Here is a 13,811-nt window from a genome sequence, read left to right on the forward strand (position 1 = left end):
CAAGGACTTTATCCGAACCCAAAACTGAGTAAAATTGAGTTCCATTTTGTTTATAAGGTTAATGCAGTATTGAACCGCCAGTACCCACGCAGGAGGATGTCTGTGTGCGTGCGCGCGCCTGTGTTTATGTGTGGGGTGTTGAGGGAAGTTGAGATGCCCAACACACAAATATTGCACATTGAATCACATACAGGCATTAAGACCAAGAAAGACACATGCAACACTAGTCCCACATTTAAACGATTGTTCATCAGCAAGCTCTAATGCTGCCATTCAGAAAATTGAATCAATTCCTTCAGATTCAAGCAATTTCTAACGTTTATACAAACATCAGCTTATATATTTTTTACATCTGATTTCTATCACGTAAAGCCAATACTGGTACGATTCTTAGCTGCTAGGCCACCCATCATATTTTATTTTATAATCCCAAAAAATGAAGAAAATAACAAATAAAATTAATAAGAGAAATGATATTTATAATCATGAAGTGAACAAGCGTCACACAATTCCTTTGAAAAAGTGAATAAAGACAAGAGCTAATTAAAAAAAAACTAATGTTTTAATAGTGGATCCCACACTTTTTCAAAATGATTATGTGGCAGTTCCACACTCTACGATTGTACGTAATATTACTCAATTGACAAATTGGCACAATAATCTTGAAACTTTAGCATTTACCAGAACAGTTGAAGCTTAATGGAGGATTTCATCATTCAAAACAGAACATTTTCCAGCCAACATGCTACACATTTGCAAGAAACCGTCATAGATGCATCTAAGATACCTGGAATCAGGAATATGTACCCAAGAAGCCACTCTTAATTCTACAGTCCCAAGTAAGGAAGTACCACCAGTCTTGCTCAGCCGTGGACCCATTGCTGCCAAGTATTCACTTAACCAACCAACCATACATAATAATTATGAAATGCCTACTTTAAGAAGTTAACAATATGCACAACTTCAAATTTCTCAATGCTTGCACAACTTAAAATCTTTCCAAGAGATTATCAATGTAATTATGCAAGGAATATAAAAATAATGTAAAAACACCAAAAAATAATATGATAACCCTACCTTAGACCTTCCTTTTCAACCTGTATATGCTAAAGTCTACATGATCAACCTTTCCACCACAAGGCACAAACCCTTCTATAAAGTATTCAAGGCTCATATATACACGGAATGAAAGGAAGAGAAGTTGAGGAAAACATTCTTTCTAGATAGAAGCATCAATATATGAAGACTGGAATGTGTACTTTTGATGTAGTGGAAATTAAAATACGTGAATTTTTTTGTTAAATCCACCAAAAGCTAAGTACTCAAATATTAGAGAACCCAAAATGAATCATGCCTCAACCCTAATAACGCTGCATATCCTGGTAACTTCTTAACAACTTCAGATTAAGAAAGATTTAAAAAGACCACCACCCAGTGTTAGAAAATGAAGCAAAAAGAGAAACCAAAGCATAGTCTTGGGAGGAGATATTCATATACTAGATCTTTCAAAGATTTTAAAACCAACTACTCAGTGTAAGCCAAAAAAAAAGAAAAAAAAAAGAAAAAAGAAAACAAAAAACAAACCAAAGCTTTGTCTAGTGGAGAGTCAAACATTCCTGATCTCATTCTGCGTCAAGTGACAAATGATGCACCTCAGATAATTTTCTAAGACTTGTGATACAATCATAACATCCCATGACTTTGTTTCCATTAGCAAAGACCCTAAGACTAGGGCTTAAAGATGATGATATACTAATAGCAACGAACTTCTCGCTTCTCCAACAATAATCAACCATAAGTTTGTTGATAACAATGAATATACTCAGAACCTCTAAAACCACAGACACAGGCTACTGCACTTCAGAAAATCCATACTATCAAAACCAAATTAGTTCACTATTCAATTTAAAATATATTGTCAGCCAATTAGTTTTGATTACAATCCAAAAATGCACATTTATATTGTCGTCACTTCCCAAATCACAATGGAACACAAAAATACCACAAGTCCACCAGCTAAGAAGCTCAAAAAGCAATTCGATCATCTAAGCTCAAGAAGCATAATTCTTTTCCTGTCAAACTTCCATTTACAACAAACCATCGATATTTGTTTGTACATTATTACTTGCCAGCTTTAACAACTGTGAACCTTAATAACTGTCACCTCAAAAGACAGATTTGTCTTGCTCAGGAAAAAGAAAACATCAAACAGTCTTAACCACACCAAAGGATGTCACCTAAGGATAAATACCATCTAGATCTCCCACAAACAAGAGGCAATATTGAACTTGATCAGTACTATATGGCACAGTTGAGCAGATCTGTCACTCACTCACTTTTTCCTACGCAGGCGTAGAAGTAAAATACGTTCAATGTCTTGATTCCATAAAGGGGCAGCACCACTTTATTAAATGCAAGGGTCTAATACAGTTTCGAAGGAAATTTTCATATACGATGGCAAGAGTGAGAGACACTAAGCTATACAAATGTTATATCAAGATCCTGCCCAATCCATAATACCTCCAAAAATATAGCCAGGCTCAGGATTTTATCAAACTATTATGACTACTGTCGTGTGCAACTTTGAAACCTCAACTCGCCAGAAAAGCATTCAAGGTATTCTCCAAAGAGCCACCATTGGAATTTTAAAATTGTAATCTCCTGAACTCCCTCCAAATCTCCATAAGATAAAAGGGTAAAACCTAATTCAGAAATACTTTACTACGAGTAAGTAATCCAATCTGTTTTCTTTAAGCATCAACACATAGTATCATCAACATAGAAGGAAAGAAATTCTTGCCCTTTAGCACTACAGCTCATATCAGCAATCCCCAAGATTTTCACACCTAAGGCTAAAGAGGCAAGTCCATTGAATCTCCACCTAAACTAGAAACATCAATATTCAGGATATTCTACCAAAAAGTTCATAGAGAAAACCAAAGAGTAAAGATAGGTGAGGGACTGGGATGAAAAGTAGTATATAGACATGCAGGAAATATATAATGCCACTTCCAACTTTTCCGATGCAGTCAGGACTGTGATTAGATGGCATCGTTTGCTTTCTAACAGCAAGTCACTTGTTCATCATTTATGAAGTGTATGCCTCATTTCCAAGCCCACCTAAACACAATTATGAACCCTTGAAATATTAATGGAGGAGACTTCACAACCACAAATTAGAATTTGGAAAAGTAGAGCATGTATTACCACCTGGCCGAGAATCTAATAGTAATAGCCACCGCCATATGGGCGGTCACTCCCATGGAAAGATGAATATGAACCTCCACCATACTGCAACAGGAAATTATAGTAAAATAACATGAATATGTCAATATAACAAGTGAAGTAAGATAAGCTGATAGGGATTCCTCACATCAGGGCCATAATAATCATGAGGGTAAATACTGCTGCCAGCTCCATAATTATCTGAAAAATAAGGCCATTTTAATGATCAATCTGATACGGTAAGCATGCCAAGAATGGTAAAATCAATACCGAACATAAAATTCATACCATGAAAGCCGCTTCCATGAAAAGCTGATGGATCGGTGTAATCCAAACGCGAGCGAAACCTTTTAGGCTCCATGTAATGAGAATCATGGTCCTAATACCAAAAGGCATTATTACGTCAGAAATATTATGAATCACTACAGATTATGAAAAACAAGCAAATTATACTTAAAACTCACTGTCATATAAAATGGCCGCTTCATTCCATGTCCATTCTCATCATAGAGATAAGGGCCATCAAAGTGCCCCCCAATGGCATGTCTGTCAAAGTGTCCTTCCGGAGAATATGGTTGCCTCCTAGAAGGAAAATGCATCCCACGGCCCCTATCAGGGGCACTATGCCAGGGTCGATCAAGATTAGGTCTTGATGGGGGAGCAACTGCAGCTCCCACTCCAGAAGTGTAATTACCGCCTCTGTATGAATCCCTTCTTCCTCCTGAGTTTGTAGGAATAATATATTTTTTGTGATGAGGGAGTTTGTAGAATAATGTATTAAACTGACAAAACAGCTATTTATAAAGATGTCTGTCTCTCTTCCACTACAAAAAAACACGAGAGAGAGAGAGAGAGAGAGAGAGAGAGAGAGAGAGAGAGAGAGAGAGAGAGAGAGAGAGAGAGAGAGAGAGAGAACTTGACAAATAACCTTGTCCAGTAAAGTGTCTCCCATGAAAATCGGTGTGTGGATGACCAAAATCATACTGATTCAGAAAACCCATTCTACCAGTTTGCCCACGTCCACCTTGATAGAAACCCCTGTTCCATTGGAAATTTGAACGGGAGAAGGGCTGCCCTCGCCGCCCAAACCCCCTTCCTGTATGCAATAGGAAGATGAGTGAAAAAAAAACTTCTACACAATGGTAAAAAGATCAAACTATCGAAACTCAATAAAAACAAACAAATCACCAAAGTTTGAAGTCGCTAAACCATTGCCGTGGCCAATTCTAAATCCACCACAGAGTCCACCCTTCACCGCCTGTGTTTTGGGCAAAGGATTTGAGAGCCTTGCTTTCACTTTCACCTTCAATTTCACATAACAACACATAATGCAGTTTATTAATAACAACACATAATGCAGTTTATTAATACCACATAAAAAGAGGATATTAAAACTAAATATGGTCAGAACTTAATCACCTATTCAATTTATGCACCATAACTGGTAAAAATCAGAGAATGGGAGATAAGGAAATGTTATTTTTCACACTGAGGCTGTACTCCTTTATATAATGCAAATATAAGAAATTGATTACAAAACAACCTCCCTCAAGATAATTCTTAAGATAAACTCACATCAACCTAATAGATAAGATAAATTTATCTGAGATAATAATAATCCTATCGAGCATGCCCCGTGCACCAACATAAGCATAGATGTCTATATCAAAGTGATAAAATCTTGCAGTGAACATAAATGGATCAAAAAATTAGGCAAAGAATCATTTGTACGGATGAGGCATGCATAGAAAAATTAATGTTCTAAACAGCATAGCCCCCCCCCCCCCCCCCCCCCAAAAACACCCCAAAAAAAAAAAAAAAAACCTAAAAAAAAAAACTACCCTCTATACCTTGTCTTTTTAAAATCACGTAGTCAATCTCTATATGGTTCCAGTACTAGCAAAGGAAGATCCAAGGGAAAGGCTATTTCTCCCTATGAAGCCTAGAATTCTTTCGTGGAACATACGGGGCCTTAATGATCCCAATAAGCATACGAGGGTGAAGAATGTTTTATGTCAATGGAAGTTGGATATTATTTGTTTGCAGGAAACTAAGATGGAATTCATGGATTGTAGGTTCATCAGTAGCATTTGGGGCAGTCCATTTGTGAGATGTGTGTATCTTGCCTCTGAGGGAGCATCTGGGAGCATACTAATTATGTGGGACTCGAAGGTGGTTGAGTCTATTGATGAATGTGCTGGAAACTATACGGTAGCGTGTTTGTTCAAAAATGTGGAGGATGGTTTTTGTTGGGCTTTCATTGGTGTGTATGGGCTGAACGTGGACGCACATAGGAAGCTATTATGGGAGGAATTAGCGGGTTTGGGCAGCTGGTGGAACCTACCGTGCTATATTGGCAGCGATTTTAAAATCACTAGGTTTCCTAGTGAAAGATCGGGAGAAGTCCGGCACAGCTAGTCAATGAATGAGTTTTCTGAATTTATTTTTGATATGGATATGGTGGACTTACCACTTGTTGGTGGAATTCACACTTGGTCTAATAATCGGGCGTGGTCTTGTCTCAACAGATTTTTGGTGTCTCCTTCATGGGAGGTACATTAATCTCCCTTGTTACGAAAGAGATTGGATAGAGTTTGCTCAAACTATTTCCCCATTGTACTAGATTGTGGAGGCATTCACAAGGGTAAAAGATACTTTAAGTTTGAAAATATGTGGCTGAAAGTTGAGGATTTTGTGGAGAAAGTGAAGTCGTAGTGGTCCTCATATTCTTTAGAGGGTTCACCTAGCTTTATCCTGACTGGGAAATTGAAAGCATTGAAGAGAGATTTGACAAGGTGGAATGTTGAAGTCTTCGAACACATTAATAGTCAAAAAAAGTATCTTTTGGAATTTTTTTTTTTTTAAAGTCTCTTCTGGAGGAAGTAAAGGACTTGGAGGAAAGGGAGGTGAGAGCTCCTCTTTTTGAGGAGGACTCTTGCAAGAAATTAGCTATCACTTCAGAGATGGAGAAGGTGTTACTAATGGAGGAAATCTTGTGGAGACAAAAGTCAAGAGCCCTTTGGCTGAAGGAAGGGGACTGCTGTATGAAACTTTTCCATTGGATCGCTAATTCACACCATAGGAATAATGCTATCGAAGTGCTCCAGGTTGAGGTACAGGTTTACTCTGATTATGATGATATTAAGAACCATATTGTTAATTTCTATGATGACCTACTTGCTGAAAAATCCCCATGGAGACCCAAATTGGATGGTACGCCTTTTGAAAATATTGATCAAGTAAGCTCTTTGTGGTTGGAGAGACCTTTTGAAGCAGAAGAGGTTCTTAGGGTGATTCGTGGGATGGCCAAGTATAAAGCCCCGGAGCCGGATGGGTTTTCAATGGCCTTTTATCATGATTTTTGGGATGTGGTGGGGGAAGATATTATGCAGGTTTTTTAGGAGTTATACACCTTTGGTAAATTTGAAAAAAGCATTAATGCGTCTTTTATTGCTCTTATCCCTAAAAAGTTGGGGTAGTGGAGGTGAAAGATTTTCGGCTTATTAGTCTCATTAATGGGGTGTATAAGATTATCTCAAAGGTGCTTGCCAACTGCATGAGTAAGGTTATGAGTAGTATCATATCAAGATCCCAAAACGCATTTGTGGAAGGGAGACAAATCTTGGATTCGGTGTTGATTGCCAAACAAACTCTAGATTGTAGAATCAAGGAGGGTACACCCAGACTCCTATGCAAGCTGGACGTGAAAAAGGCCTATGACCATGTTAATTGAGATTTTCTGTGTTATTTACTTGGGAGGTGCGGTTTTGGGATAGATGAATTTCATGGATTGGGCATTGTATAACTACGGTTTGTTACTCGGTTTTGGTGAATGGAGCACCGGAAGGATTCTTTAACAGTTCTAGGGGATTAAGACAAGGGGACCCCCTTTCCCCTTTGTTGTTTGTCATTGTTATGGAAGCATTGAATCGTATGTTGAATGCAGCTGTTAATGGAGGCTTTATTGCTGGATTTTCTGTGGGAGGTGTCACTATATCTCACCTACTATCTGCTGATGACACACTACTTTTTTGTGAACCGGACAGTGATCATATGCTGTACGTGAGGGCCGTATTACTTTGCTTTGAAGCGGTTTCAGGCCTGATGGTAAATATTTCGAAGTCTGAAATGGCTCCTAAGGGTGATGTGAACAATATTTAGGACTTGGCAACTATCTTGGGTTGTAACATTGCTTCGCTGCCCCTGAACTATCTCAGCCTTCCAGTGGGTGCTGCTTTCAAGTCAAAATCTATATGGGATGGCCAAGTGGAAAAAGATATATTTGTCCAAGGGTCGTAGATTAACTCTCATTAAGAGTACTTTATCTAACCTCCCTACTTATTTTCTATCCTTAACCCGCAAGTGTGGCCTCTTGTATTGAGAAAAATTTTCGTAACTTTCTTTGGGGAGGTATGGGGGAGCAAACTAAGTTCAATCTTGTGGGTTGGGATAAAGTTTTCTCACCAATGCCATGTGGTGGTCTGGGCGTGCGTAATGTAAGGGTCTTCAACAAAGCACTCTTGGCGAAATGGTTGTGGAGATATCATAGGGAAGGGGAGGGCTTATGGAAAGAAGTCATAGATTCCAAATATAGGAGTTTTTTTTTTTGGGGGGGGGTGGTTTTGGTGCTCTAATGAAGTTTCATTAGGGGGACACATGGCGGGGGATTGTGGAAATTCATAAGAGCTGAATGGGGAAGATTCTCTCAGTTTTTCAGATTCGCAATTGGAAGAGGCAATAGTGTTTACTTTTGGCATGGTGTGTGATGTGGAGAAAGGGCTCTAAAGCAGGTGTATCCTATGCTCTACCAAATTTCTTGCGACAAAGAGGCTGCAGTGGCTGATTTATTGGTACTATCTAATGGTGCTGTCCATTGGAATGTGAGATTTTGGAGAGCTGCTCAAGATTGGGAGTTGGGTATGTTTACTGATTTCTTTGATTCGTTATAGGCAATGTCGATGGCAATGAGATGGGGAACAGGCTGTTATGGAATCCAAGTGGAAACAAAAAATTCTTGATGAGCTCCTTCTATAAGGCTCTCTTGGGATTTTCTACTGATCATAGCCATCCTTGGAAGGCTATTTGGAAGTGCAAGGTACCACCCAAGATTGCTTTCTTCGTTTGGACTGCATCTCTTGGGTGGATTCTCACCTCAGATAATAAAATGTGGTCTCATTATTTCAGATTGGTGCTTTATGTGCAAGAGTGATGGGAAATCAGTAGACCATCTTTTGTTACATTGTAAGATGGCGGTGTTTATGGAATGAGATCCTTAATAGGACAGGGGTGGTGTGGGTCATGCCTGGAAGAGTTAGGGATATTATGTGTTGCTGGACAGGTATTGGGGGTAATGCCCATATCGCCGCTGTGTGGAGACTGATCATTCATTGCATTATGTGGTGCTTGTGGCTTTAAAGAAACAAGAGGTGCTTTGAAGGCATGGAGCACTCTTTGGAGGAGCTAAAGCGATTTTTTTTACAATACTGTACTCTCCTGGGCTTCAGCCATTATTTGTAATACGAACAACCTTCATGATTTGCTTGTATCCTCACTAGTGCTTTGATGTAATTAGGCATGTTCAGTGTATACTACCAGTGTATTTGGGCGATGTCTCTTATATCAATAAAACTTGACTTTTACTTATAAAAAATGGTTCCAATGTACCATCCCCTGATCAATTTCAGGTGTGTCATTGTTTATTTTTAAAGTATACACATAAATCAACAAAAAAGTTATATAGAAAATAAATGTTTCAGAGATTGATAAAACAAAGCACATTAAACTGAAAGAAATACCTTCCCATCACCCAGTTGTGTACTGTTTATGCCAGCAACACACGCTACAGCAGCTTCATGGGCTGAGAAATCAACGAATCCAAAATCTTTTCTCTTCGCTGTTGACATATTCCGAGCCAGGACAATTTGTACAATATCTCCATAACCTTTAAGCTTCTCCCTAACATGGTCTTCATCCCAGTACGGTGGAAGCCCATCAAGAAACACTGACTTCACTTGGGCCATGATCACCGGGTCAGGCTCACGTAAGGGATCAGCAAAAGCTACTTTGGCAGTTCTCTCAGGGTGGCCAAAAATAACATCAGGCTTTTGAAGCCTCTTGTAAGCAAGCATGGCATCTACATGACAAGAAAACTCAAGGAATGCAAAACCCCGGCTCAACCCCTCGTGTTGAACATCCGAGACAAGGGTGATGTTTTCAACACCTTCCACACCATATTCTTTCAACTTCTGTTTGATCTGTCATCCCATTTAGCATCAAGAATTAGAACAACAACTAAGTAAACATACAACAACTGATTCTTAGATACATACAGCTTCCTTTGTCCAAGTGTTGCAGATATTACCCAGAAACAGCGTGTCACTGTCCTCACTGGGTGCAGTTCCACATCGCTTTCCACGTATCTGTGCACAACGAGAAATTAGAATGAAAAGAGTAATTATGCAAAACAAAAACTATGAATAGTTACATACAACAGGGTTCTTCATTTCTGACAAAGCCCGCTTAGCATGCTCCTTATTAGCAAACTTCACAAATGCATACCCTTTGTTCTTATTGGTAGATGGATCCTTATGCAACCTAACTTCAACTACCCCTCCCATCCTTTCAAACACCTTTCTCAAATCTTCCTCCTCTGCATCCCGATCCAATCCACCGACAAATATCTCATGCTCTTTATTATGCCGACGTTCCTTTGCAGCAGCCGTTAGTTCCCTGCGTTCTTCTTGCAGTGCCTCAGTATCTTCAGCAGCCTCGTCTGGATCATCCTCAGCAAGCTCTTCCTCCCCATGTTCACCAAGGTCTAGTCTATCACCATAATACTCCATTCCCTCATCACTGCCATAGTCCTTTGCAGGTTGGGTATCTTCTCCTCGAGACTCTTCTATGGATTTCCCTTCCATGTTAACACAAACCACATTGGTTCCCTCCTTATTGCCAAAATCCCCTGTCTCCTCTTTCTCTTTCATAACTACTTCACGCTCCTTTGCGCCATCAGTCCCCTCATTCTCAAGTGATTTCCCAACCCTTGCAACAACAGACTCTTGCTTTGAAGAACCTCCAACATTCACAACATGAGCCACCTGCACTTCCTTTGCTCTTTCTTCCTTCTTTGCAGATCCGCCAATCTTTTCGCCTGCATGTTCTTCCACTTCCGCTGTGATTTTTTTATTCCTTGCAGATTCTCGAGCCATCTCAACAGCAGGTTCATCCAATTCCATAGCACTTCCTTCCTTTATCACAGGTTCACCAGCATTTTCAGCAGTAGGCTTTCCCGATTCCATCACAGTTTCTTCGTTCTTCTTAGGCTCTCCAACATTTTCAACAGTGGCTTCATCCTTACCCATACACTCAACATTCTCCTCCTGCGAGTGTTCAAGTTTTTCCTTATCAGAGTCCCCAGATTTGGGTGTCTGCACCATTACAGCTTTCTTGGAAACGGGCGTTTTAGTTCTCCCAGTCATCCTCTTCACCGAAGACTTTTTTGCCACAACTTTCGTTCCTGGTGTCACCTGAGGCTGGGCAGCATCAGCTGATGCTTTGGGCTCCTCGGCGACTAATTAAAAATAATAATAATAATAAGGTGAGTATACAGCCCAACAATTAAATATTACGATTTCAATAGAAATGTCAAAACGTCAACAAATACGTCTACGCAGACATATATACGTTTGAATTAAGCTTCCCTACGCATAAGATTCACCATATACACAAATTCCAACTGTTAACTTCTGTTCATTTCTTGTAAACATCTTCACCAATCAATTTTGCGTTTCTGCCAAAAAAAACCCAAATTGGAAATTTTGATTCGGCGATTTTATTTCAGATGCGACAAAGACCGGTAACACTGACGAATTACACTTTTTTATTTCTCCTAGAAATCCAAACAAGTACTCAACGAATCAACTAATTGAAACCAAGTTTAATGTTACCCGATGGCCCTTCTGCTTTCGAATCCGAAGCGCTAGGTGAGGGTGTGGTCTCGTTCTTCTTCACCTGCTTCGTTTTGGTGGCCGCCCCACGCTTCGTCTCGGCGGGCTTCGGAGCAGGCGATTCCAAGGCCGGCTCGGGAGGATTCGGAGGCGTTTTGGTGGCGGATTTTCTCGACGGCGGCGTCTTCTTGGGGGTCGCCGATTTCGGTGTATCCGAATTACGAGTCCTCATGCTGACCCAAGACGATTGGACTGCAAGCGAATCGTAAGTCAAGCAAGGTAAAATTCTCTCCTTTCGTAATAAATGGCCAATTGTGGAGGCTTCGATCCAGAATCTGATAAAGAGCTACACACACACAGTGGTAAGTGAAAACGGCTGCGTTTCCATCTTTTCAAGGATGGCTCTATTAATTTTGAATAGAAAATTTCTTAACATAAGCCTACAAATCATACACTATCTATATATATTATCAAATGTTTAGTATATAGATAATAAATAGAAGAATTCAATTAGTTTTAAAAGAATAAATTTCCAAAAAATTTAAATAAAATCTTAAAAAATAATAAAAATATGGTGTGTGGTGTATGGATGTGTAGCAAAGCTCGTGGAAAGTTAAGAAACTGAAGATTATTTAAAATAATCAATGGCCCCATTGAAGTATGTGTTGATCATTGTATTGAGCATGTAGCTAGCTCTAATAAAGCAAGCTGGAGCAGTTGTGAGAAAAGAAAAGATTTTTATTATGGCAACCTAGACCATGTAAAACTGAATTTTGATGAGCTCTTTTTAGGGAGATGGGTAATGCTGGAGTGGGTATAATCGATCCTTAGATATAAGAAAGGGATTGTTTTATTTGCTTCAAGTAGGAATGAAGTTGGGGATTATTCAATGGATGAGATTGAAGCTTTAGCAGCATTAAAAGGGTTATAAATGATTCTACACATGGGATTTGGAAAGTTACAACTGGAATGAGACTCTTTGACATTTGTTAAAGCCATTAATTCTCAAAGCAGAAATTTCACATCGCAAGGGCCTTTGATAACTGAAGTTCAGAGTTTATTACACTAGTTTCAGAATGCTGATGTACTTCATGTGGGAAGACAAAGGAATGAGGCGGCACACCTTCTAGCTCAACATGTGAAATGGATAGAGGATACAAGTCAATGGTGGCATTCTTATCTAGACGTTATTTCTAATAGGGTGCTCATAGATTCCGAGATGTTGTAATTAGTAGTATATGTTTAGAAGTTTCTTTGGAATAGACTTTGTATTTCAATTACTTTGTTATCTATGAATGAATTCAGTTTATCAAAACATTAAAAAAAAAAAAAAAAAAAAGAGATAATCAGTCCAGTCTAATTTGGTTTTGGACAAATTGAGGAATCCAACTAGTATATAATAGTTTTGAAAATTTAAGAATCGATACAAATTGATTTATCACCAAAACCAGAATTTTAGATTTTTCCAGTTTTTATCTAGTCCAATCCAGTTTTGATCCAATTTACTATTTACACGTGTGACATTATATAAGTTTAGTATTATAATTTTTTAACACTAATCTTAATTGTTAGAATTTAATATTTATTATTAACAATTACTAATTCATTAGTATCTAATTATACTAGTATAACATAAGTAGTATCTAACTTATTAGTGAAATTAATAGATTTGAATAATAAGATTAAAATTGCATATTATATTCATTAGCAATTTAGCATATAATATATAATATAATAGAAAAAAGTATATATAATAGAGAAATTTTAAATATATAAACATATTTATCGGTCCAGTTCAGTTCAAACCAGTTTTCAAAATATGAAAACCAATACCTAACTAGTTTAGGACCGATTTCGATTTAAAGAACCGGTACCGCACTAGTTCGGTTCGATCTTATTTCATTCAACCGATTTTTTTATTTTTCTTACACCCCTGTATGTAAGAATAAATCTCTAACCATATAACATATTTTATGATAGGCTATAGGAATCTCAAAAGTTCTTAACCAAATTTTAGAATTTAAATTGAGAAATAGACATAAAATAAGCTCATATTATTCAGGAGTAATTCTACACTTAAGCCCAGACTTATGCCCGCACCACACACTGCCCACGTGGCTTTTAATTTTTTTTTTCGTGTACAGTAAATTTATTTTTTCTCTTTTCAGATTCAATTTCCCTTTCCCCTGTCCCGTCCGAGTCACGTCTCAAGAGTGGGTTTCACTTTCATTTTCAGTTTTCACGCCTCCATCCCTCCAAGTTAACCCCCACGGAGAAAGGTTCTACAAATAAGTACTGTGCAAAGAAGGGCTCTCGGAGAAGGTACCTGCTGAACGCATTTCTTCATGTCGAAATCTGCCATCTATCCAATGTTTGTTTAAAGGCATCTGCAAGGTAATCCATTTTGGGTTCTGCAACTATGGCTTTGTATTTATGGATGTGGTGATAGTTGATAGTTTGGGTTCTGCAACTATGTTTTTCTTCCATGGAAAAAATTTTACTTTTCAAGTTATTGTCATTTTTAGAAATAAATTTATCAAAAAAACTGACTTGAGAATCTTGCAATATTTGTTGTTCACTAATAAAAAGGAAGATTTTGCATGGTAGTTTGGAGGTTAGAATGGATGTCAATTGTTTGTT

The 13,811-nt window shown here is 38.3% G+C and overlaps 1 protein-coding gene across 2 annotated transcripts; it reads right to left on the reverse strand.

The window, feature by feature from the left end:
- Positions 1 to 2,732: 2,732 nt before the first annotated feature.
- On the reverse strand, positions 2,733 to 11,503 carry LOC122315157 (nucleolin-like). 2 transcript variants are annotated; one of them, XM_043130940.1, is made up of 11 exons: positions 11,172 to 11,503; positions 9,714 to 10,795; positions 9,555 to 9,644; positions 9,021 to 9,479; positions 4,435 to 4,528; positions 4,154 to 4,321; positions 3,690 to 3,946; positions 3,514 to 3,604; positions 3,374 to 3,426; positions 3,211 to 3,291; positions 2,733 to 3,120 (listed from the first exon to the last, which is right to left on the reverse strand). In XM_043130940.1, the coding sequence occupies exons 1-10, from the start codon at positions 11,401 to 11,403 to the stop codon at positions 3,223 to 3,225; spliced, it is 2,595 nt and encodes an 864-aa protein (XP_042986874.1). In that variant the 5' UTR covers positions 11,404 to 11,503; the 3' UTR covers positions 2,733 to 3,120; positions 3,211 to 3,222. The 2 variants fall into 2 exon arrangements, with proteins under 2 accessions (XP_042986874.1, XP_042986873.1); XM_043130939.1 differs by having other exon boundaries at positions 4,414 to 4,528; positions 11,172 to 11,501.
- Positions 11,504 to 13,811: the final 2,308 nt, after the last annotated feature.

This window comes from Carya illinoinensis, chromosome 7, assembly GCF_018687715.1.
Source record: "Carya illinoinensis cultivar Pawnee chromosome 7, C.illinoinensisPawnee_v1, whole genome shotgun sequence".
Classification (NCBI taxonomy): domain Eukaryota; kingdom Viridiplantae; phylum Streptophyta; class Magnoliopsida; order Fagales; family Juglandaceae; genus Carya; species Carya illinoinensis.

Coding starts and splice junctions, on each gene's coding strand:
- LOC122315157 (XM_043130939.1), bottom strand. CDS start 11,403: ATGAGGACTCGTAATTCGGATACACCGAAATCGGCGACCCCCAAGAAG. Junction 4,529..9,020: donor CACAACTGGGTGATGGGAAG/GTATTTCTTTCA, acceptor GTGAAATTGAAG/GTGAAAGTGAAAGCAAGGCT. Junction 3,292..3,373: donor ATGATTATTATGGCCCTGAT/GTGAGGAATCCC, acceptor TTCCTGTTGCAG/TATGGTGGAGGTTCATATTC.